This window comes from Physella acuta, unplaced genomic scaffold, assembly GCF_028476545.2.
Source record: "Physella acuta isolate Inbredline_101_S28 unplaced genomic scaffold, ASM2847654v3 ptg001473l, whole genome shotgun sequence".
NCBI classification, from domain to species: domain Eukaryota; kingdom Metazoa; phylum Mollusca; class Gastropoda; family Physidae; genus Physella; species Physella acuta.
The window spans coordinates 77,498-103,329 of NW_026732988.1; the positions used below are offsets into that span (position 1 = coordinate 77,498).

General features: G+C 34.9%; 2 protein-coding genes and 1 long non-coding RNA gene across 3 annotated transcripts; all 3 read right to left on the reverse strand.

Moving 5' to 3' along the window:
* Positions 1-3,607: 3,607 nt before the first annotated feature.
* Positions 3,608-9,486, reverse strand: LOC131928187 (transient receptor potential cation channel subfamily M member-like 2). The gene is made up of 11 exons (XM_059284130.1): positions 9,376-9,486; positions 8,416-8,661; positions 7,983-8,175; positions 7,133-7,289; positions 6,450-6,616; positions 5,713-5,803; positions 5,405-5,445; positions 4,909-5,004; positions 4,411-4,474; positions 4,036-4,103; positions 3,608-3,710 (listed from the first exon to the last, which is right to left on the reverse strand). The coding sequence occupies exons 1-11, from the start codon at positions 9,484-9,486 to the stop codon at positions 3,634-3,636; spliced, it is 1,311 nt and encodes a 436-aa protein (XP_059140113.1). The 3' UTR covers positions 3,608-3,633.
* Positions 9,487-11,093: 1,607 nt separating this feature from the next.
* Positions 11,094-19,427, reverse strand: LOC131928188 (uncharacterized). The gene is made up of 8 exons (XM_059284132.1): positions 19,109-19,427; positions 18,258-18,383; positions 17,575-17,667; positions 17,107-17,196; positions 16,227-16,377; positions 13,393-13,466; positions 12,678-12,778; positions 11,094-11,454 (listed from the first exon to the last, which is right to left on the reverse strand). Exons 1-8 carry the CDS (start codon positions 19,364-19,366, stop codon positions 11,094-11,096), a joined length of 1,254 nt encoding a protein of 417 aa, XP_059140115.1. The 5' UTR covers positions 19,367-19,427.
* A 1,529-nt stretch (positions 19,428-20,956) lies between these two features.
* Positions 20,957-21,643, reverse strand: LOC131928192 (uncharacterized). The gene is made up of 3 exons (XR_009383740.1): positions 21,540-21,643; positions 21,264-21,314; positions 20,957-21,070 (listed from the first exon to the last, which is right to left on the reverse strand). It is a non-coding gene; the product is annotated as an uncharacterized LOC131928192 (long non-coding RNA).
* Between the last annotated feature and the right edge of the window lie 4,189 nt (positions 21,644-25,832).

The window sequence follows — 25,832 nt, forward strand, 5'->3', positions numbered from 1 at the left end:
TTTAATACTAAATTATCTGCCCCTATTAATAGCCGTCACTAACCCGGCTCTACGATTGTAAACATTCGGGGTGAACAACAGCTCACCTGACAGGTGGGGATGAGGGTGATGGCTAAGCTGCGTGGTGTTTTCTATGGTCTCTAAGAAGATAATTATATATATAGATATATAAATTCATAGAGACATTGTAATTCCAGCGTCCAGAAAGACTTGAACTGCGTTTGTAGCGTAGTAATTTAAAGATACTTTTATCTGTCTATTGTGTTATAGTACTTATTTTGCGTTTTCTGAATTAGTTATATATAATTATTGAAAGTTTAACATTGTTTGCTTGTTATATAATAATATATATTATACTACCGGGTTTCCTAGTTAGCTGCTGACCCCCTTCAATTTATATTTTTACCAGCCGCTAATGCGATCACACACAAACACACACACGCGCATATATATATATATATATATATATATATATATATATATATATATATATATATATATATATATATATATATATATATATATATATATATATATAATGTAAGTAGCCTTTTCCATATGCAAATTATATCCATCCCGAGATAACAAACCATGCAAGAAATTGCATTTGTCAAACCAAAAGTATATAAACATGAAAGCTTGATTTTTTAAAATGGTTTCCTTCGTTGTTTATTTTTATGATTTTTTTGTGAGTATATTATTAATTTTGAATACATTTCCTTTTAATTATAAACTTAGCCAATTTATATTAAGTCTTATTTGAAATATAATTAAGAGAAACAATCAAGGTCACATAAAAACTCATTTTCTGAAAAAAAAATACATTAATTTTTTTGTCGGATTTTTACCTCAAAAAGGCCTATACCCCGATGGAAGTTTCGCCCCTGACGCTGTTTCGTTTTATTAACGTGTTGTCATGACCCAGTACATTTTTTTTAAATGCTCGAGTTTGTCTCATTGAAACACATGACAGGCGCCATGGGAGCAGCTTAGACGTTAGATGGTCGCGGTCTCGTCAGTTATTTTCTTTTCAAGTTTTTTTTTGTTCTCATATTAATTTCTTGTTGTTCTGGTATGAACAATCATTGGATTACCCATAAAAGCAGCAATGCTATGGTGGAAAGCATCAAAGATTTTTATATCATGTTTAACGTCTAATTCTTAATTCTTAATTCTTACCTTAAAACCAGCGTATCGGACAAATAAAAATTACAAATAAAAAGTGCACAATAAACATAAATAATTCATTGCTTTATTTATACCGAAGCATATTTAGCAAAATAAAAATAATTTAACTATATTTGACAACGAAACTTTGTAAAAAAAAAAAAGCGAAAACCAGGCCTTGTCTTTATTGGAAGACATGATTACCAAGGCAACAATAGAGAAAAGTGGGTCAAACGACAGCCTACTAAAAGTTCGTTCTGCAAAGAAACTGAGGTAGAAAGTATTTTAATCGAACCTGTCGTGTTTTTTGTCGACCCTAGAAGGTAATTTGATACGTTAAATTCAACTTTTAAACATAATAATATTTGGGTAATTATTATTTTTATTAAAAAAATTTCAATTGATAAAAATATTAGTTCACTCACCTGTAAATAAAACTAAATATGTTTTTAAAAAATGAAGCTATAGAAAATAAATATATATTTTCATAATTTCGGTTTAAAAAAAGTGATATAACGTATAAAATGTGAATAATGTAATTACTTCATTTATATTAGTTTTTGTAAATGTTTTTTTGTAATTTATAAAACTATTCAAAACATTATAAAAACACATTATTTGATACATTTTTAAAAAGTAAATAATTAATAACATAATGCAAAAAAATACAAGTGGCAGATTTTTAAACATTAAAAGTAAAAGTGTTGCAGCATTGGCAGTATTTTCTAATTATATTTATACACACACAGACTTATATATATATATATATATATATATATATATATATATATATATATATATATATATATATATATATATATATATATATATTTATATCTAATATATAAAGCTCAGTTCTGTATGTAATGCATGTTTGTCGTTGGAATTGTATGAATTTAAAGTTAGAAAATTATCGTGCGCATTTGTCTAAATTTATGAGCTAAAAAATTACTATTGAAAGTGTTGGGAAATAATTTTCATTTTTCAAATTATAGTAATAATTGTCGGCATGTTCATTAAACACAAGTTTTAAAAAAAATATCATCTTTTACAAAAATTCTAATTATGTCTTTATTTAGTCCTATAGCACTTACTTCCCTTTGATAAATTAGGGAAAACAAAATTACTTCCCTTTATAAAACCATTGCATTAGTCGAAAATAATTTACTTTTTAATTACTTTGTTTTGGTGTTGGGAAAAAAAAATAATTACATAATTAGCGGGGATTGATCAAGTGCAAATGTTGTAGGTATTTTACGGATAAGCTTGGAGTATTATAATTGTTCATCAAATTGAAACAGGCGCGTTCGTTTAAGTGAGTGCAAAAGACTATGAATAAGTTGGGGTACTATAGTCGTTCATTAAGCTAAAACAGGTGATTCCGCCCCAGGCGTTTATGTTCGCGTTAGTGTTTTCTTTGTGTTTAGGTGGGTTTGCGTTAGTGGTTGCGTTTTGATTTGGTTCGTTTTTGTTCTTTCTTTTTTCGTTTTTGTTTGTGTTTTTTTGTTTGGGTTTGTATTTGTGTTTTTGGTTGGTTTTGCGTTTCGATTTGGTTTGTTTTCGTTTGCTTTTTCGTTCTTTTTTTTTTGTTGGTATTGGTGTTTGTGGTTGGGTTTGTTGTTAGGTTTTTGTTTTCGTTTGCTTTTTTGTTTGTTTTTTCTTTGTGTTTGTATTGGTGTTTGTGGTTGTGGTTGGGTTTGTTGTTAGGTTTTTGTTTTCGTTTGTATTTGTAATTGTGTTAGCGTTATGTTTGCGTTTTGTTGTTTTGGTTGGTTGTGGTTTGGGTGGGCAATGCCGGGTTTATGATGATTACTAAACACACAGGTAATGGTCTTTAACAGAAAGGTTTTTCACAGAAGCCAGAGCAGGGCCTGGCCGGGACGGCTAGTATATATATATATATATATATATATAAATAAATATATATATATATATATATATATATATATATGCCTACATATAAATACAATTCTTTCTATTAGAATAACTTTAAATAAATACAATATAAATGGCGTTACGAGGCTTGGGCAGTATTATTGGCAGTTTTGAATTTTTAGCGGTCATTTGAGTACAGAATGGGAAGTTCGTCTGTTTCCCTGACGACATGTGACAGCCCTTAGATTTTTGTTGTTTACGCTATTCAAGACAGGTACGCAATACAGCTGAATAGAATCAAAGAGGTAGGGTACTTTAGACTACTTTGGCTAGTAGTTTAAATTTGAGAAATTCGGGTTGGAAATATGGTGCTGTCTAGCACCAGGTAAAACAAAGATTGAAAACTAGGACTCAGCCTTTTCCCATTACTAAACTGAATTCCGAGTCTTTTGCAAACACTGTTTAAACAAATGCAAAAACTTGGTTAAACATTTTAAAAATGATCCTCACGTGTATACAATTGTTTGTCTAATTAACATATCAATCAGCAGGTAGATTTAATTAAGGCATGCAACGCTACAGATGATATATTTAACGACTACTCGACTTATATGTTTTCCCAACGTCCACATCAACACTAAAATCATCTGCGGTAGGTTCATATCTTCCTGAAGATTAATATGACAATTTTCATGTATTAGAATGTATTAAGGATTTTTTTTTAAATGAATGCAATTTATATAAAAAGTACAAAGTTAACAAACCATAAATAAGCTTCAACGTAAAATTGGAAGATAGTTATGAAAAGTATAAACTTTAACTTAAATGAGAAGAAGCTTACGAAAAGTATGACCTTAGCAAACAAGAACTATACTTTGACTTCAAATTTGAAGAAACTTACGAAAAGTATTAACTTTAACTTAAATGAGAAGAAACTTACGAAAAGTATGACCTTAGCAAACAAGAAATAAAATGTAACTGGAAGCAACTTACGACGTTTGGTAGACAATGGTCGAACTTTGACACAGTCCCATCTAAGGCCATACTTGTATCGTGTGCGCCTGTCAATGTTAGAACAATGACGAGTTGATGAATAAAATTTAAACCGAAATATATATAATGTCCAAAGTTAGTTTTTGATGCTTACACTACACAGTTTATTTATTTAATATTTCTAAACAGCTAAATTTTTATACCCACGCAGCGAAAATCCTGTTCATTAAATATTTTTAAACAGCTAAAAATGTTATACTCACACAGAAAACAGCCTATTCATTTAGTATTTTTAAACAGCTAAATCGCCTATTCTCAAACAGCAAATAACTAGTGCATTAAATTTCTCTAAACAACTAAAGTTTTTATACTCACACAGCAAACAGCCTGTTCTTCTGAGGTACCAAAACACCTTTAGAGTTCTTCTGGTTAATGAAAACTGAAAATGGACAGTAACGGCAAGTTTACATCGAAATGCAATGAATTAGTTACTAATGTTTTTCTTACATGAGTTTAGTGTTAGGGAGAAATATTCTTTGAGCTAATACATTAATAACATAAGAACGTTATGCCGTTGTTATCGCGTGGTACCTGTGTGCTTCAAGACAGACTTTTTTCTCCGAAGGGGGGGGGGGGGGCACTAGATATTTCCGGGGGTGGACTACATTTTCCGGGGGGGGGGCACACAAATAAAACTATGTTTTCTTAATAAGTACCATTTCGTTCAAAGGGGCTGTAGACGTTCTTCGGGGAGCGGGGGGGGGGGGGGGGGTACCCTTCCCCCCCCCCCCCCCGAAGAGAAGAGATGCCTGGGAAAATACTCTGGTATCCGTTTTAGCTATGCTGTCTGGTTTTTTTTTTGTTTTCACTCACCTGGCCGTGTGGTGGTCAAGACAGCGATGGCGGATTCCTCTGTTAGTGGGTCACCTTTCACAGGCCTGGAAAATGTCTGTTCAAATTCAGGTGTGTCTGTTGAGAAAAGGGACACACATTATTTAAGAAGTGTCTGTTGGGAAGAGATAACTTCACATGGGACACACATTATTTAAGAAGTGCATGTGTGAGATTAGTTGTGTTCGAACTGGCCGAAAATTGTATCGCAACTTCTTTTGAAATTTAGTTTTCACAGTTCAATTTTAACATCAAATTGTCTTCGTCTTTCGTGAATTAAGTAGAAGTGTTTTGGTATTTAAAATATTTTTAATGTAGACATATAATATTTGCATAATATGTCGGCAATAGGCTTAATGCAGGCGAAATATATAATAATTATTACAATTGACTACATTATTTAACAAACAAAAGTACACGTATTTAAGACTAACTTATTGCTAACACTAATGTAATTTTTAAAAAATGGCACACTAACCTATGTGGGGACAGTTAACCCGACAGTTTATTGTAAGGAAGCTGAAAGATATGTATGAATATCAGTAACGTTGTAATATAATACATACAAAACAAATGACTAAATACACGATAACCAGAACAGTAGTAGGCTTAATACATATTTCTGTTTAATGGAAACACATTAAGATAGCAGGGGAATAAACTTTATAATCAAAGTAGATTTAAAGTAAACTATAGATTTAAATAATTTAAATAATAATTTCTAATAATTAATGTAATTGCATTGCAATATTTATTTAAGAATTTTTGTGACAAAAATGAACTTACTCATTTTTCATCCTCTCCGCCATGTATTTCTCTTGTATTTCATTTTGAACTTTGTAAAGTTGCTGTTTTTTATCCGATGCGATTTTCTTCACTACAAATTACAATAACACAGAAAATAATACATGTATGCATTTAATTACTGAAATTTCAAATGCTTCCACCCCCTCCCTTCCGGAGAAAAAAGTCTGCAAGAAACACTGATTTCAAGCTATTAGGTACAACACTGCTTTGATCTCAGGAACAAGACATCAAAACAAATTCCTACGGAATTTAACTGTGTGCACTTACATTCTTCTACAAATTTAGGAACAAAACATCAAAATAAATTATTACAGAATGCGGCACATATTATCTTTTTTATAAAATGACAACGTTTGCTTAAATTTCTCTGAAAACTCCAGTAAGAAACCATAAAAACAAAGGTTTATATAACGGTGCATAAATATTTCTAATCTCACAGCGTTTGCTTAAATTCTACTTCTTATAACAAATAAGAAATAAAAAATCAATTATTTACAGAAAGTGCGCCTTAACACTGTTTGTCTAAATTCTATTTATCAAAATAGAAACAACATAAAAACAAAGTGTTACACCCTTTTGTTAAAATTCTACCAAACCTACGACACAGAGCATACATCTATTAAAAGAAAACCTTACAAAAGGGCGCCATAATACCTTTAGTTAAATTCTACCAAACCTACGACACAGAGCATACAATTATTAAAAGAATTCCTTACAAAAGGGCGCCCTACGCTCCTGGTTGAGCCGCAGCTTCAGCAGAGGGAAGAACAGGCCAAAAAATATGGGGGGCGGGAACAGTGTGTTGTGATAGCGTAGTGTAGTGATCAGGGCGTGGCGCTTCCAGACACCGTCAGCCTTCTGCTCGATACGCTTGATTTCATTGCTAGGTCAGAGCAGAGCAGAGCAGGTTATAGATTTTCTAGGTAAGTCTTTACTCTCTCACACACGCACACATACAAACACACACACACATGCGAGCAGAGCAGACAGATTATATATTTTCTAGGTAAGTCTTTACTGACACACACACACACACACTGTCACACACAGACACACACACACACACACACACTCATAAACATATATATTCATACACACTCACACGCACTTATACACAAACTCACTATGATTACACGATTTATCTGATACCACACACAAATACATACACTTACATATATAATAATTCAACAAACAATCATGATTTTGTTGGAGTGTTTAGTTGATGTGTATGTGTGTTTGTTTGCGTGTGTGAGTTTCATTTTGTCTTTAATATTATTGAGTTTGAAGGGTCGCAGAATTTGTTCTCACTAAGGAAGAAAAAACATTCTATGGCTACATAAACATAAACAACATCTTACAATTACACACATCTCTCAAGACCATTTAAAAAATACATTACTTGAAGACAGCGATCAGCAGGTTGAAGAGCAGAACGTTTACAGTAAGAAAGTAGAGCCCCAGCAATACAGGCCCGAAGAACCTCCCCGTCCCCGTGGGGCATCTCAGCTGTGAGTAGTCAGAATACTCCGTAGGGTCGTTGGTGCAGGTGGGCGGGTCTGTGGGGGAGATGTAGGATTTAACAACATAGATGGGCGGGTCTGTGTGGGGAGACGTAGTATTTAACAACATAGGTGGGCGGCATACTCTACACGTGATGGTTAGGTTTCCGCAAAAATTAATTGACTGTGCGGCGTCTTACGTATAAAGTGAAGGTATCAATATATACTTACAGAGAGACAGAGAGACACACAGAGAGAGCTAAGGAGACAGAGGGAAGAAGAAAATACCTTTGAATAATATACAGTGACACTAAACTATGTTCGTGCCATTTCTTAATATTGGAATAGTATTTCAACCAATATAATAATATATGGTATACGATAAACTAAATTTTGCTTTTTTTTTTTTACCAAACGGTCCATGGCGATAGAGAAGTAGAGTTCACCTGTTTCTGTGACCGGTGCATATGAAGGGATAGTGGGGTCAGCACTATGCTAAGCCGCCTTTCCTTTCCCGATTTACCCATCAGAGCTGGGTGAACTCAGATACATTATATTGACTTAAACCCAGATTCGAACTCGAGATTTTCGGGTTAGCAGTCTAGCGCTCTACAGCTAGGCCACGTCGTCCCGTTTACTAAATCAACTAAATACTTAATTAATCTGAGAGTAATATTAAAATCTCACAGTTGAGACGTGCTAAAATGTCAATTTTCCTTACACAAAATCAAGTCATATAGACGTATTTACCAATGTCCCCCTCCTGACTTTCCAGCTCGTCCAGCAGAAATTCACCAAACATTCCCCAGAATGCCCTGCGTGTGAGGTAGTAAGCAAGCTGGGGGTTGAGGGGAGCCCGGGGGTAGAGGACCGACTCGGAGGCCACGGCGTAGGAGATGAAAAAGACGAAGATGATCACAAGGAACTTGAGGAGCTTTAGAAGCTGTTGGTGGATAAAAAAAATAGTCTATTAGGTAAGATCATTCCATCAGTAAAGATATTAGCATACATACATTACACACACTAAAAATAAATAAAAAATAAATACGTGTATACATATTATATATATATATATATATATATATATATATATATATATATATATATATATATATATATATATATATATATATATATATATATATATATCACAAATTGGGTTGAGCATGTGGATGTGACTAACCATATTTTTAAACATCGCCATGAGTGGTCCGAAAAATTCATTAGAGTAACAAATCTGCAGTAGCTGTATGGAGAACCCGATGTAAGAAAGGCCCAAAGCGACGTGGGTGTAGTTGATCAGCGTCTCACTAGTAGGGTTGTTGAAGGCAGCTATACGGAGTCCAGCCCCAACACAGTACAAGCCTAAGGATATCAGTTCCACGACGAAAAACAGTTCATTCCATTTAAAGACTGGATTGTTCCACCACTAGCATGAAACGAAATACGACAGTAAAGTTAGTAAAGTATGTACATATGCATATTGGTAAAATAAACTTTTTTAACGTGTATTTTAAGTTGAATTAAAGTATGGTAAAAATTTGCATCTTAATTTGTATTAAAGTATGGTAAACATTTAAAACTGAGAGCAAGGGCACACTCATGCAACTTTTCTTGCACTCTTGGATTGTTTGTTCATTTCTTAATTCAGATAAAAAAGAAAACTTAAATGAGAAAAAAATTTAAAGTTTAAAATTTGTTTATTACCCTGTATGTGAAAAAATAATTATAATTTTCCAATATTACACGTTCGATACGAAATGTTTGACATCCGCCATCCGGCATGATTGGAAAGCTGGATTTCTCCGTTTTCCGTTAATTTTAATATAGCTGATTAACGTTCTCCAGAATAAAGGTAACTATGCCCAGATATTGCAGGTTAAGTGCCTTTAGAATAAAGGTAACTATATACATACATACCTTGTTGATTCCTCCAAAATAAAGGTAACTATCTACATACATACCTGGTTAACGTCCTCCAGAATAAAGGTAACTATCTACATACATACCTTGTTGATTCCTCCAAAATAAAGGTAAATATCTACACACATACCTGGTTAACGTCCTCCAGAATAAAGGTAACTATCTTCATACATACCTGATTAACGTCCTCTAGAATAAAGGTAACTATCTACACACATACCTGGTTACCGTCCTCCAGAATAAAGGTAACTATCCATATCAGCACCAGCAGTTCGAGCCAATGAAATTCACCTGCTTGCAGTACTGATGCCAGTAAAATGGCATAGAGCATCAGAAACACTACCTGCCCGAGCTGAAGGAGTTTTGATAAAGATTTGATAGTCAACACGAAACATCAGAAATATTGTTGAAATCTTAGACAATCATAAGAGAATCGAAAATTCTTTAATTTACAATCACATATTAATTTTCGTTTTGTTACATTAGTATCATGTATTTTACTTTCACTTACTAAATAGAAACACATCTACGACGTATTAAAATATGTTTAAGCCCATACTATTGTTCACTGTCCTAGTATTTAACGTTTTGTCTTACATTGGACAAATCAATTCGTTTCAAGATACTTATTTCAGTGTTAAACATAAATTATTTATTATTATTCGATATTATTACAAAAAAAATATTTAAATACAATTTTCTCAAGCTGATAAGCTAGTACAATGATATTATTCACTCCTTTCAACAATATATACACATTTTAATAATGTATATCAAATTATTGAGAATGTAAGACAATTTTTATATTTATTTAGTTTTTAAATTTACTGCCAAATAGTCTATGTACCAACTTGTAAATAAAAAAACCTATCGATCCACTTACGAGATGAATGAGTACCATAACTGACGGAGCGAGCAGTTTTCTCAAAATCGGGACATATTTCTTCGTGTGGCAGAAACAGAACACAGTTGACCTGTATCAATTTAAAGGATGGATGTCAAACGTATCTTTCCTCAATCTGTAGTTTGGTTATAATAGGTTAAAAAATGACATAATTCTTCTCTTCGTTCCATGATAATCGTAATTTTTATGTTTGGTATTTTCGCACTAACCATGTATTAGAGCTAAGCGTTTATTTGAAAAGTTTAAAAAATAATGAATACGAGCCGGCCCGCGGCATAACATACGCCGCTATTTAGTTGTTGTTTTTTCTACTTTTCAGTAATTCATAATTTGTTAATTCGACGGTACCAACGCTGCCACTGAAAATATTTATTTAAAACACTATAAGTAGCACGTTAAGGACAATAACCCCCCCCCCTTCCTCCCCCCCCCTTTCATCCCCTCCCCCCACGTTTAAAATCGTTTCAAACTAAATTATCTGCCCCTAATAGTCGTCACTAAACCCAGCTCTGCTTGTAAACATTTAGAGTGAACACAGCTCACTAAGACCATGTAGGGGTGGGGGTGGTAGGGAGCGCGTTTACAGCTTGTTTTCTAGCGTCTCACAGAAGAGAATTATATATATAGATATTTTCTCGGCGTGAAAGTCATTTTTAGAAATAACGGGATAATAAAGGTGAACTTACAGCATGATTTTCACAAGAGGCGTTTCTTCATCGCATTCATCACAAACCTATTTGAAAGTAAAACCACATTACGTGTGTTAGATACATTGGGTTAGTTAAGTCACGAACATAATTAACATAATAGGCCAAAAAGGCTAATCAGAGTCTTAACGTGCAACGATTTTAAATTGTATTGCTTTATGAATGAAAACTGGCGAATGCTTGCTACTCTCGAAAAAGTAATAAACAAATTAGTGTTGGTTTTTTTAATCATTGTATTTCTATTTAATTTGACATTATTAAATGTGAATTAATCTTAATTTTTTGAAAAGCTTTTGAAAGCTTTCTAACTAAAAGTTTATAATTCAATTATTTGAGAGTTGAACATAAACTAACGCTAACCCGACAATGTGAAGCCTCATGGAATCTCTTGACAGGTTCCACTTGACCAATTCTCCCCTGACCCTCGCTCGTCCCCTGGGTGTCGGTATCGTCGTCCATGTGCCACATACACTCGTCAGTGTCCGTGGTCCCCCAGTACCACAGCCTGTTGTTGAGTTCCAGACACGGCTCCGTGCTGACGAAGGACAGGTTGTAGTTGGTTATGGCCAGGTAGATGCAGCTAGTGTGGCCCCACTCTGGTACTACCCCCATTAACAGGTCAAAGATGTACTCAGGGTAAACGGTGTACGTTCTGTTGATAGTGTCGCAGGCTAGACCCTCAAATGTGCTGAAAGATGGTCATAGGCTGGGTACTAAAATATGCTGAAAGATGATCATATGCTGGGTACTAAAATATGCTGAAAGGTGATCATAGGCTGGGTACTTAAATATGCTGAAAGATGATCATAGGCTGGGTACTAACATATGCTGAAAGATGATCATAGGCTGGGTACTAAAATGTGCTGAAAGTTTATCATAGGCTAGGTACTAGCATATGCTGAAAGATAATCATAGGCTGGATACTTAAATATGCTGAAAGATGATTATAGGCTGGGTACTAATATATGCTGAAAGGTGATTATAGGCTGGGTACTAATTTATGCTGAAAGATGATCATAGGCTGGGTACTAATATTTGCTGAAAGGTGATCATAGGCTGGGTACTAATATATGCTGAAAGATGTTCATAGGCTGGGTACTTAAATATACTGAAAAATTATATTATCATAGGCTAGCCACGCAAATCTGCTGAAAGATGATCATAGGCTAGGTACATAAATTGGCTGAAGGATGCATTTTTCATAGGTAGGCTAGCTAGTTACTCAAATGTGTTGAAAGTTAATTAAAGGCTAAAAGATAACCATAGACTAGGTACTCAAATATGCTGAAAGATGATCACAAGCTGGATATTCAAATGTACTTTAATCATAGATGCGATCATAGACTAGACACTTAAATGTGATAAAATGAGACATTGGCAAAGTACTCAGATGTAATGACAAATCGTTCAACAATACGTTTTAAGATAGCAACAAATGTATGTCAAGATAAGTTCTTGTCTACTATATTTTATCAGACTTCTACTAAAGTAAATATCCTAAAAACGTTAAAATATATTACTTATTCAAATATGTATAATAGAAAACATGACTAAGAGCAGAGTTTCTTCCAGGCATCTCTTCGGGGGGGCGAAGCCCCCCCGAGAATTTTTTACCGCCCCCCCCGAACGAAATGAAATTTATATCATTTATATAGAAAATATATACTTTTAACAGTGTCCGCCCCCCCGAAGAAAGTTTACCGCCCCCCCGAAGATTTCAAGTGCCCCCCCGGAGAGAAAAGTCTGGAAGAAACACTGACTAAGAGACGCTCTCATATATATGCATTAAATTAATGATAAAAAAATCCTTTTGGAATCGACGTACAACTTACACAACAACACGGATATCGAATATAAACATACATTTACCTAGATATAATCACTACTTAATGTAAGATATACAGTACTTACGTAATACTGTCCCGAAGTTTTTTCTGCTTGTCCGCGTTGTTTTCAAACATTTTCAACACTTTCAACACACCACAAGCGTACAAAGCTGCTGATATGGGGTACTGAAACAAGAGGTTCCAACAATCGTTAATTGTCAAACGTAAATAATATGTTAGGGAAGTATCGCAAACAGTAAGCAACCAATAGAATGAAACAACAGTATTATTTGTTTTAATTTAAAACGTATCACAAAAAAGATTTCAAAACGTTCTATCAAAGTTCTATTGTTTCAGTAGCGCATGAAAAGTTAATTGCACACCAGTTGTGTCGTTTGAGATATTAACAAAGTGGAATAACATTTAAACTGCGCGACCCTAAAATTGACATTAGTAGTCTACCTTTCCGCCTTTTAAAAATTATAAATATTAAATTAAATATTTCTTTTTAACATTTGAAACGACAAATGAATTATAATAACTAAAATACAGAATATTGAAACTGCAATATATATATATATATATATATATATATATATATATATATATATATATATATATATATATATATATATATATATATATATATATATATATATATATATATATATATATATATTAAAAACATGGTTTGACAGAATATGTCATTGAGATCCCAGTCCATCCCACGTTAGGTAAAACTGTAAAATCAGCCAGGTGCGGAAGATTTTGTAGAGACACCTGGCTGTGGTTCGACTCACAGAAACATGACGCCACAGGACCTCAGCAAGTTTGGTTTTCCTCAGCCTCACAGCTCGTTTGAACAGTTGATTGGCTGAAATTTTTTGTTAAAGGATTGAAATAGCTTCGATACACACATACACATATTTGTAACTATATCTATATATATATATATATATATATATATATATATATATATATATATATATATATATATATATATATATATATATATATATATATATATATATATATAAATATATATATATATATATATATATATATTCTATATAATAGTTTCGCTGTCTGTCTATCTATCTATCTATCTATCTATCTATCTGTCTGACAAGAACGCTCTAGAAAAAAGACAAGCAATTTAAAAACATGCATAGTAATTCGAAAAACGAAGTATGACGTCGACACATTTAGCATAGAGTAGAAAATAATCTCAAACCCAGAGAGTGCTCACAGTTAGATGACGTCATTGATTTTCGCGCTAACATTGAATAAAAAGGAAATGTTGTCTAATCTAAATGGTTTGCGTGAAGAGTTTCTTGCATACAGTTCTTCGTGTAGGGGCGAAGCTCCACCCCCCGCGTAAGAACGTCTGAGCCCCCCCCCCTCCCCAACTCAAAAGAAATTTCTTCATCGATACTCTATAATAAAATTACCGCCTAATTAATGTGTCTAATCTAAAAAGTGGTTTTCTCGCAATTTCTTTAATGCAATTCTTCGCGTAGTGGCTAAGCGCGACACCAGTGTTTCTTTCAGACTTTTTCCTCCCCGGAGAGCGGTGGGGGTACTTGAAATTTTCGGGGGCGGGGGTAAAATTTTCGGGGAGGGGGCGGACACTGGAAAAAGTATATAATTATATTTCGTTGAATGGGACGGTAGACATGTTTTTTTGGGGGGTGGGGGTGGGGGTGGGGTGGGGGTGGGTGGGGGTGGGGGGGGGGGTGTTGTGTGGGGTGGGTGTGGGGTGCGGGGGTGGGGGGTGGTGTGTGTGTGTGGGGGGGTGGGTTGGTTTTAGTTTAGAGAAAAGAGACAGCACTATCAACCTAGCGCCCGGTGTATCCTTCCTCAACGGGCCATTTTTCTCGTATATAATAGTTTCGCTGTCTGTGTATCTATGTATCTATGTATCTATCTATCTATGTATCTATCTGACAAGAACGCTATAGAGAAAACACAAGCAATTTAAAAACTCTCACAGTGAAACGAAAACGAAGTATGACGTCATATAGTAGAAAATAATATCAAGCCGGAGAGTGCACACAGTAATGTGAAGACATTGATTCTCGAGTAAACATTGAATAAAAAGGCAATTTGGTATAATCTAAGTGGTTTGCGTGAAGAGTTTCTGTCATACAATTCTTCGGGTAGGGGCGAAGCCCCACCCTCGAGAAAGAACGTCTAAGCCGCCCCCCCCCCACAACTCAAAAGAAATTTCTTCATCGATACTCTATAATAAAATTACCGCCTAATTAATGTGTCTAATCTAAAAAGTGGTTTCTCGCAATTTCTTTAATGCAATTCTTCGCGTAGTGGCTAAGCGCGACACCAGTGTTTCTTTCAGACTTTTTCCTCCCCGGATGGGGAAATTTTTTCTAATCTAAAAAGTTTAGTGTGCACAGTTTTTTTTTCATGCATCTCTTCCCCGGCCAGGTTCTTCCTTTAGTTTGTATGATCTACAAATGCGACCAGTGTTTCTTTCAGACTTTTTCCTCCCCCGTTAGGGGTGGGGGTACTTGAAATTTTTTTTTTTGGGGGGGGGGGGGGGCGGGAGTAGAATTTTCTGGGAGGGGGCGGACACTGGAAAAAGTATATAATTATATATCGTTGAATGGGACGGTAGACATGTTTTGGGGTGTGTGTGTGGGGGGGGGGGGGGGCGGAGCCCCCTCCTCCCAAGTAGAGTTGCCTGAGATAAACTCTAAATGCGACTTTTGTCATGAATGAGATTAGGTGCATGGTTTAGGGATATGCCTATGACTATATTTTGTATAAATTAAAGTACCGAGAAAATAGACAGCACTATCAACCTAGCGCCCGCTGTATCCTTCCTCAACGGGCCATTTTTCTCGTATATATATATATAATGCATCAATTAGATGAGAATAGAAAAAAATAGTTATAAACCAGTAGCTACATTTTTTCCAACATTAAATAAATTGCAACTTTTTACACGTGATTTTAAAAAAATGAGCTGTGACTGCTGAAAATTAATTACGACAGACGTTTGTCATTAATTCATTTTACTTATACACGTATTATTTATTAAATCAAATCACGTGCTTATATTTCGTTCACATCTTTTAGTCGATAATAGTAATGAAAAATAAGCTAAGAGGAACTTTTTAATTCTTGTAAGTTTTATGGATTCGATATATTGTTTACCCGAACAGCGAAGAATTTTAACAGATATATCAAAAATGAAAGCAGATTTTAAAGGTGTTTTGTTTGCTTATCACAACACTATAGCTATCTCCGACTACATAACAAGGCCCGCACCGTCCTGGATATTTCACCTCGAGGTGTAGGCCTAACCTTTCACTTAACTTCTAGCTTTTCTTTAACCCTATAGTTTTCCCCTTCCCCAGCTACCCGTTCCTACTCAGCACATCAATATCCCAATATCCTAGACAAATTTTCTTCCAGGACTTTTTTCTCCGGGGGGGGGGGGGGACTAAAATTTCCGGGGGTTGGTGGGTGGGTGGCGGACTGTTAAAATATACATTTCCATATAAATTACATTTCGTTCTTGGGTGGGGGGGGGAGGGGCTCCTTCTCCCACCCCCGAAGAGATGCCTGAAAGAAACTCTGATCTTAGATATCTACAAGGTTTAGCCCTTACCTAGGTGGCACAAATAATCCAAATTGCTTTCATCAGAACTGAAGCTGCTTCCGTCAGTTTGATGAGGACATTCCTGCGAGAAGTCAAACTTGTCTATCTCACGCTGTATCCTGTGGTTTAAATTCTCCTGGCTGCACCTGTACCTAGGTACCTGTTGGCAAGGGGAGTAACCGATACATAATTAACAAAGGACTAACGCTCATAATAATATGTTTTGAACAGGGGCAACAAATAAATAGCAAACAAAGTCGTGTATTAACCATAACATCAAAGGTGACCAAGAAATTCTTAATATTATATTATTATTAACTTTTATCAATTACCAAATGCAATATTGTTCGGCCAATTTTTTATGACCAATTAAGCAAAATTATCACGTCATAAGAAGATATTTGCTTTAAGTATCCGTATGCACGGAAAAGAAAAGAAAAAGAAAACATCGCAAAACATGCATTGGACTGGAATCCCCAGGGGAAAAGGAGGGTGGGCCGGCCAAAGAAAACATGGAAGAGAACAGTTGAGGAAGAGGCAAAAACAGCTGGGCTCTCATGGGCACAGATTGGAGGAGCAGCCCAAAACCGAGTCCGCTGGAGATGTGTGGTTGCAGCCCTTTGCTCCCTAGGGGCCATAAAGGAATGATGATGATGATGATGATCCGTATGCACCACTTAGCATAAGTGCTGTTAAAAGTTTTCCTTTTAAAAATGTCTGGTAATCTCCTAAATATTTGGATTGGGTTGAGACTTCTGGTTCATGGATAACGCGTTCGAGACAACTTGTCCATTTCGGATAAAGCATTTCCAATAAGACAGAAAAAACACCACATGAGACAAAGTAAGCTCTACATAAGAGAAATTTGCTAAAATAAAAAAAAACTTACGTTTGTAAACCAACTGTACACTTTGGTTTTTAGTCCGGATGGTCGTTTACAGTGTCTAGTTTTGTGCTCAGCTTTACACTTGTTGTTTTTCTAAAATACAATAAAAATGTTATTTGAGACAATGTATGTGTACGCTTCAGTAGCGTAGCGAGAGGGGGGGGGGGGGGCGGGGGGGGGTACATATGTCCCCGGGCGCTGACCTTAGGGGGCGCCAAAATCGGTTGGAAAAATAAATTGAAAGGTTGAGGGGGATGCAAATCGAAAGTTTGAGGGGGGGGGGGTGCAAATCGAAATCTTGAGGGGGGTGCAAATCGAAATCTTGAGGGGGGTGCAAATCGAAATCTTGAGGGAGGGGGGGGGGGGTGCAAATCGAAAAGTTTGTCCCCGGGCGCCGGGAAGGGTCGCTACGCCTCTGGTACACTTATCGTTTATTATTTAAATTCAGATTTAAAAAAAAAAACAACTTACGGGAAGGAAGCAGGTAACACACTTCCATGTTGTATAATGGTAGGGTGTGTCTATTTCTTTGGGATTAGTGACACAACATATGTGTTTGTTTTTCTGTAAAAGACACACAATTATAATTTTTTTTAAAAATAGGATAGAGGATATTTTTAAGTTATGAAAACAAAAACAAAAAATTAGTAAACATGCATTGGTTCTGTTTTTGAAAAAAATAATTAATCAATACTTTTAACAAAAGTCAACAAAATTGAAAGTTTATTGTATGCATACCTTCTACAATTACAGAGTTGATCTACGTCTTCACTACGTCCATGTTTTAGTCAGAGTTACCAAACTTTACCTCAACAATGAATGTCTCATCTATTTCTATTGTTTTAATCAGTTAACTAACTTAACCTCAACAATGAATGTCTCATCTATTTCTATTGTTTTAATCAGATTTACCAAACTTTACCTCAACAATGAATGTCTCATCTATTTCTATTGTTTTAATCAGATTTACCAAACTTTACCTCAACAATGAATGTCTCATCTATTTCTATTGTTTTAATCAGATTTACCAAACTTTACCTCAACAATGAATGTCTCATCTATTTCTATTGTTTTAATCAGATTTACCAAACTTTACCTCAACAATGAATGTCTCATCTATTTCTATTGTTTTAATCAGATTTACCAAACTTTACCTCAACAATGAATGTCTCATCTATTTCCTCCAATATCGCGATGTCCTGGTCTAACATATAGGCGATCAGCTCCGCTCTGTTGCGCTTGATAGCTTCTACCAGCACTAACTTGGTCAGTATGGGATGCTATGTGTGAACGAAAACAATATGTTTACAACGTTTAACTCATTTAAATTGGTTAGATTGAAGTAAACAATATATGCACAGTAAATTACCAATAATACAAAACACAAAAATGTTTATAAAAAATTACAAGTACAATAGATTGTTATCGATGATCATTTGGACTAAAATCATAACGTTATGACATGTTATTAAGTAAAATCTAAATGCTTAGAAATGTAAGGCTTAGACAACGTCGAGTCATGCAATAGATTATGAAGTAAAATATGCAGCATTAGACATGTATAAAGGGTCGGCGTGGTCGAGTCGGTTACGCTCATGGTTGCTAAAGAGAGTCGAGTTCGACCCTCTCCCCGCCCCCCCCCCCCCCCCGCTGGGAATATGAGGCTCAATAACTGCTTTGTAGTTTGTTCTTGGTTTGGCAAATGCTATGGAAAAAATCCAAAAAAAAGGGGGTGAAAGCTAATTTAACGGCTACATGGCGCATTATCAGTTGACATGTAATACTTAATTGTATTTAAGGAAATCCCTTACAACTTTAAAATTAAGAACGAAGAAGAAGAAGAGGACATGTAATAGTCTATAAATTTAAGGTTTAGGCATTAAATACACTACAATTTAAATGTGTAAACATGAAGCCTTAACCATGCAATAGATTAAAATATAATCTGAAAGCTGAGACAAGCAAAAGACTAAACTCAGCAAGTCTAGATCCACGGTAGACTTACATGTAGCCTGTGTTCACAGAGATCATAGACGAAATGTATTCTGTTCAGCTTCAGACACAAGACGTAAAACTTCCATCTATCTCTGTCTGATCCAAGTTGATCTATCAAACTTTGTTTCTGTTGATTGAGGTTCGTCTGACTTTCTGGTGTTCCGTTGGGCGTCCCCGTCTTTTGATTCTTAGGTCCAGCTTGACCTTGACCTTTCTCTCCACTCAAACTGTCAGACAGGTGTGAGCTGGTCGGCCTGAGTGACGTCATGGACCCTTTACTTGTGACGTTTCTGGGTGTGTATCCATTCTGGCTCCCAGTAGTTCTAGCTGTGTAGTCGTTGGATTGTTTAGATCTAGGTGTGTAACCATTGGGTTGTTTAGATCTAGGTGTGTAACCATTGGGTTGTTTAAATCTGTAAGTGTAGTCGTTGGGTTGTCCAGTGCTGGTCACTGATGTTGTAAGAGATGGTGGCACAGCAACAGAAGTGTTCCATTCTGGAATAGTTTCTATAAAAACAAGAGATCAATACAGAATGAATTGGGAATACATTTAGTTGATTATCGTCGTTTTAATCACAATAAACAACCGAAATGTACGTTTATCGGATTGTTAAATTTAAAAAAAATCGTTCAGGCATTTATGCTAAATATTAATGTTTAAAATAAACATCTAACCTTTGATAGCATTCAAAATTATGTCTGGAATCTCATCTTTCGTGTTTGGTGATAAATCCCTAAAGTTCATGACGAATATCAAATTTTTGCTGGGGTCCTCATTGGTCGAATCCTTTGACAAGTCTTTCCTAGCTCTTTAAAGAACACGTTAAATTTACGCATCCGATTTCTAAAACTTTTGTTAACTTAGGACAACAAATTTAACAAAACAAAAAATTTAAACTGTAATCTTAAAGTTAGATAGACACTGGATGGTATTCTACTATTCTATAAACAAGAAACCACGTTGTATTATAATTACATTTCATCGGCTAACTCATCGGCGATGCCTCCAGTGCCCTGTAGATTGAAATAAATAGTACACAACGCTTGAAATTTACTTAATCAATACACATTCGTCAAGATAAATACAATCTATCACTATATTGAGTTTAACGAATAACAAAAAAAACACATGATCCTTTTTTTAAAGTTTCCTTTCAGACCTAAATATCCATAGGGGCAGATGAAGTACAATTCACATGTTTTTGACTTCGAAATATGAAGAGATAGAGTGATCAGCATTATGCCTAACCGACTATTGTTGCTTTAAAGTGAGACAGGTACCAAATAGAGCTGGGTCGACTCAGTAAAGTTATGCAGTCACGAGTCCCAACGTGATCCAAACACAAGACCTTCAGGCTAGCAGTCGAGCTCTGTACCCCCTGACTACACGGTCCCATGTCTGATGTACTAAGTAAGTATCACTGCACGGTGTATGGGATTACACGTGAACTGAATGCGATGTTAGACGAACACTGATTACACATGAACTGAATGCGACGTTAGACGAACACTGATTACACATGAACGGATACGATGTTAGACGAACACTAATTACACATGAACTGAATGCGACGTTAGACGAACACTGATTACACATGAACTGAATGCGACGTTAGACGAACACTGATTACACATGAACGGATACGATGTTAGACGAACACTAATTACACGTGAACTGAATACGATGTTAGACAAACACTGATTACACATGAACTGAATACGATGTTAGACGAACACTGATTACACGTGAACTGAATACGATGTTAGACGAACACTGATTACACGTGAACTGAATACGATGTTAGACGAACACTGATTACACATGAACTGAATACGATGTTAGACAAACACCGAGTTACCTTCAGTACAATGACCGGTGTCCCCTCTAACAACTTCCTGTTTACGGACTCTTTTGTTCGCAGGTTTCCGTTGACAACAAAAACACAATGGAAGTACGGATTGTCGAAGGTGTCTGTGACGTAAAACAAATTTAGAGTTGCATTGTGTTTAAATACATTTAAAAAAAACAACAACTAAAGCAATTGATCGTTAAAGCAAATGTTAATCCCATTCCAACAGGGAAATTAGTTTTTTGTGTGACAAATTGTGCTGAGTATTCTGACGTGGTACATAATTAACATTTATTATAATTACTATGCTCTTACCAGTTTTAGTGTGCGCGTTAAGTTTTTCTGTACCTTTCCCCACTATATTAGCTGTCGAGAGACATATGAGCGACAACGCATGTTATTCAAAACAGTTGAGTTTATTAGTTCAGAAGTCTAAACATAACGAAGCTTATATGTATTACATGCCATTAGTTTATTTTGATCGTGCTTAGTATCTTATCGGAAAACTAGTTGGCATTAGTAACTAATTTACAATGCACATTGATCGATATCATTCTTATCCTAATTGTTTTGATAGGTCTATACAAGTACCTGAAGTTGTACTTCCGTTTTCGGAACTTGGTGGCGGACCAACTTTACACATATCCCCTTCAAATGTTAATCGCAAATAATTGCTCTCAATCGTTTTTCTGAACTGCAATCATGAGTAATTAGCATTCACATGAAAGAAATCTAAAATTAAACATGCGTTTAGTTAATGCGAACGATTTGTGACGCGTGGAAAAGCTAATGATTACAAGAGCATCTTTTGTTTTGGCAAATGAGAGAATGTTTACCGTGTTTTCAGGTTGGAGACTCAAGTGTTGGTTTTCTGTGCAGCGTCCGAAAATGGCCGGATCGTGCGTTTTCATGTCAAATATGGTGTGCTTCATTGTTGTGTGGACCTCTTTCAAAAATTTATCATTTTCACTTTCTACAATCAACCAGAAGTCTAACAGCAAAAGATAAAAAAACATACATGTTTTTAAAATTCACTTTAACATTTGAATTTCAATTCAAATATTTATTAATTTTCTTCCACTTTAACACATTGATAGATTACACCAATGATAAATACTTAAATAAAAGAGAACAAGTTACTGCGTGCTAATATTTTATAATAAAATCGACAAACTAGTTTCTAACGTAACAATTAAAAAAATCGTTTATACTCGGCAACTCTCAAATAGATTTTTGCCTAAACATTTGCTGCACATATATATACATATATATGAGAAATTCCTATATTTATTATTTTCAATATTTTCCACTAGAGAAAAACAAAAATATAATACATTTTACCGTTGTTAACGATGAACTTCAACAGATGTTTTAGAATTGCGTTGTGATTCAGCGTTAGATTGTTTCTGTCTCCCATTTCCCCAAATAACCACACTGCAAGCTATAGGAGAGAGACAATTAAAACAAAAATTAGAATACAGGAAGGGTTCGGCGTGGTCGAGTAAAGCTTATTGTTGCTAAACCGGGCAGATGAGGTTCGTTATTTTGGGGATAGCCACTCTTCTAGGAGAGACAACTCCAGAATCAAACAACTGCTGCCTTATATATATATATATATATATATATATATATATATATATATATATATATATATATATATATATATATATATTATATATATATATATATATATATATATATATATATATATATATATATATATATATATATATATATTTATTTATTTATTTATTTATTTATTTATTTATTTATACAAATATACCAAATAAATAAATCAACCTTTGGAATTTTATGAAACTCCCACGGCATCGTTATCTCCTCCGTTTTTTTAGCACTTATGGGTGGTGTTTGTTTCGGTGCCTTTTTCTCCTGAAACTTATAACAAATATTTTTTCAACCGAAAGCATCAAATTGGTTTTAGATTTATCCATTGCTATATTATTAGTCTGGAGTAAATGTAGGCCTATGCAATTTCTCAGCACATATCATTGTTTAGTAAAGTTGTGACTGCTCTTAAAAGTACATTATATCTATTTTAGTTTAATATCACTGAACTGCAATTTTAATTAACGCCTATATTAAATGACGCATGCCATTGCAAAATTGTTTATCTAAGTTTGGACATAGTGATCTATGTCACGTACCAGTTGTAGGTGTGTAAAGCCATTTTCGTTTCTTGGAGTTTTTGTCATGTAGTAACTGGACCTGGATGTCTGTAGGAAACGATATAATACTTCATTATCTATATATATAATTCTCTTCTGGGAGACGTTAAAAAACAAGCTGTAAGCGCGCCGAGCAGTCCCCTCTTTTCCTCTCTAGGCATATCTCAACCACCCCCACACCCACATGGTCTGATGAGCTGTAGTTCACGCTAAATGTTTACATAGTAGACCCAGGTTTAGTGACGGCTATTAGGGGCAGATAATTTAGTTTAAAACTATTTTATACTTAGGGGAAGTAAGTAAGTGGAGGCTGCTTTCACGTGGGTGGGGTGGGGGGGGGTAGGGGTTGGGGAAAGGAGGATTTTAGTGTTTTAAAGCAAATATTTTCAGTGGAAAAGCATTGGTACTGTCGAATTCACAAATTATGAATTAATGAAAAGTAGAAAATAAAACAACTAAATAGCGGCGTATAATATGCCGCGGGTCGGCTCGTGTTCATGTATTTGTGATATGAATTGTAGTTGTTTTTTGTAAAGAATTGTATCCGCTATTAAATAAAGGGAAGTTCCTTTTTTGAGACCGACGGTCTATGGGGCAAGTGAAGTAGTTCACCAGTTCCTGTGACCTCGGCATGTGAAGAGATAGTGTGGCCAGCACGATGCCCAGCGACTTTTACTTTCTCTTACGTAAGTTGGGTACTCATTAGAGTTGGTTTGACTCAGAGAAGTTCTACTGACTTGAATCTGGATTCAAGCTCGAGAATTTTGGTAGAGCAGTCTAGTGGTAGAGCACACAACTACGATTCTGTGTAATAAATATTTCTTATCTTTTATCATATTCCTTGTTATAAGTCTAACAAATACAATGTTACATTTAAACTAAGCGAATTTTAAATATTTGCATTCATAAAAGATTTAAATGTATAAAAAGTAATCATTCTTCCTTTTGGTTTTAAACTTTTATAAAAAAAAAACCTTGCTCTACTATCATAGAATAATCAATGAAGTAAAATTCCAACTCAGTGCGAAATGTCTATGTTAACTTTCATAGAGAAGGTCAAAACGTGTTAAATCACGTTAACAAACATAGCTCTATTGGCGATACAGCTCAGGTAAAGTGTTAGCCTATATATAGATTGGGTTTTCATTCAAGTGTGAATATATACAACATTGGAACTCATGAATACGTGACATGAAACGGCATTGAAGAAATCCTCGGAAAATCGTACACCGTGAAGTCTGAATCAGTACAGCGCTACCTTATAGAACAACATTATATATATATATATATATATATATATATATATATATATATATATATATATATATATATATATATATATATATATATATATATCGACCTTTTAATTTCAATTTAGACATTGTATACATCACTTATATAGGGGTCTACTCTTTTTTTGAATCTCATCATATTTATGTGTACGCTAATTGTGAAGCATGAATTAGGAATGAGAATATTTTGGGATATTGACTACACTGTTCTATTCATGTTGTAGTTATATTTTCTTAACATATTAATGCAACAAACTTTCGTAGTCATTCGATGCATGAGGTCAAAGCTGGTAGGCTAACAGAAGATTTACAAAATTAACAATTATAATTTAAAACTGAATTTGATTACTGATTACGTTTTTAAAATTTTACATCTTGCATTTTAATATTACAATAGCGTTATTAGAAGAGAATACACAATAGATAAAAAATACCTTAGAAAACTTTGTTTTACTGCCATTTGCATATCTCTTAGACCCAATGTATATCTGCTCGGGTGAAATTTGATTCACACTCATTTCAGCATTGCTGCAATATATATATATATATATATATATATATATATATATATATATATATATATATATATATATATATATATATAGTTGTGATAAAACTCATTTAAATTTGCAATTGGAAAACTAAACTTTACTTACGTTACATTAAAACCGCCATTACTCTTATATCAACACCTAAACTACATTTGACGGCCGAAAATGAAACTTAAAATCACCATACATTGAAGGTTACGATCAATACGTATTTTCCTTATGTCATGCCTCGTGGTTTGTTATGTGTGTTAGTTCATTGAATGAAAGTAAGTCTGTAGCAGCGAACATGTAAATAAGTGTATGCGAGTTCCCGCGCGTCGTGAAGTTATTAAATAGTTCAAACTATAAACACTCTGGTTCTGACAGGACTTGATTGTAAAATCATTTAGATATTAAAGGGTACCTGAAGCAAGACATAGTTGTATACACATCAACACAATTTAGAGTTGTTAACGAATTTAAAGAATTATTTTAATGTTCGAATGGAAGGTTGCCTAAGCTATGTTTCTTCCAGACATTTTACTCCGGGAGGGGGGGGGGGGAGGCACTTGAGATTTTCTGGGGTGGGGGAGGGGGGCGGACTAATATTTCCAGGAAGGGGGGCAGATAATTGTAAAAGTAAATATTTTCAATGGAAATTCTGATGGGGATGTGGTGGGGGGGGGGGGGGTTGGGTGTCTGAGGAGAATTTGTGATTAAATTTAAAGCACATACGAATGTTAAAGTTAACAGTCGTGTAAGTTACGTGACGACTGTTTTATCTAGCATCTTATGGACGATAGTTTTGTCTATTGGGCACACACAGACACACAGACACACACACACACACGCACGCACGCACGCACGCACACACAC

What these genes read in the sequence shown, in the direction of transcription:
- LOC131928187 (XM_059284130.1), bottom strand. Translation starts at nt 9,486, where the DNA reads ATGCTCTATGCCATTTTACTGGCATCAGTACTGCAAGCAGGTGAATTT. An exon ending in CTGCTGATCGCTGTCTTCAA is followed by an intron (nt 6,617 to 7,132) that starts GTAATGTATTTT and finishes GCTCTGACCTAG; the next exon opens with CAATGAAATCAAGCGTATCG. An exon ending in GGAGCGTAGGGCGCCCTTTT is followed by an intron (nt 5,804 to 6,449) that starts GTAAGGAATTCT and finishes TGTAATTTGTAG; the next exon opens with TGAAGAAAATCGCATCGGAT.
- LOC131928188 (XM_059284132.1), bottom strand. Translation starts at nt 19,366, where the DNA reads ATGACGTCACTCAGGCCGACCAGCTCACACCTGTCTGACAGTTTGAGT. An exon ending in TGTACAGTTGGTTTACAAAC is followed by an intron (nt 16,378 to 17,106) that starts GTAAGTTTTTTT and finishes CCTTGCCAACAG; the next exon opens with GTACCTAGGTACAGGTGCAG. An exon ending in GGATTATTTGTGCCACCTAG is followed by an intron (nt 13,467 to 16,226) that starts GTAAGGGCTAAA and finishes AAAAAATTTCAG; the next exon opens with CCAATCAACTGTTCAAACGA.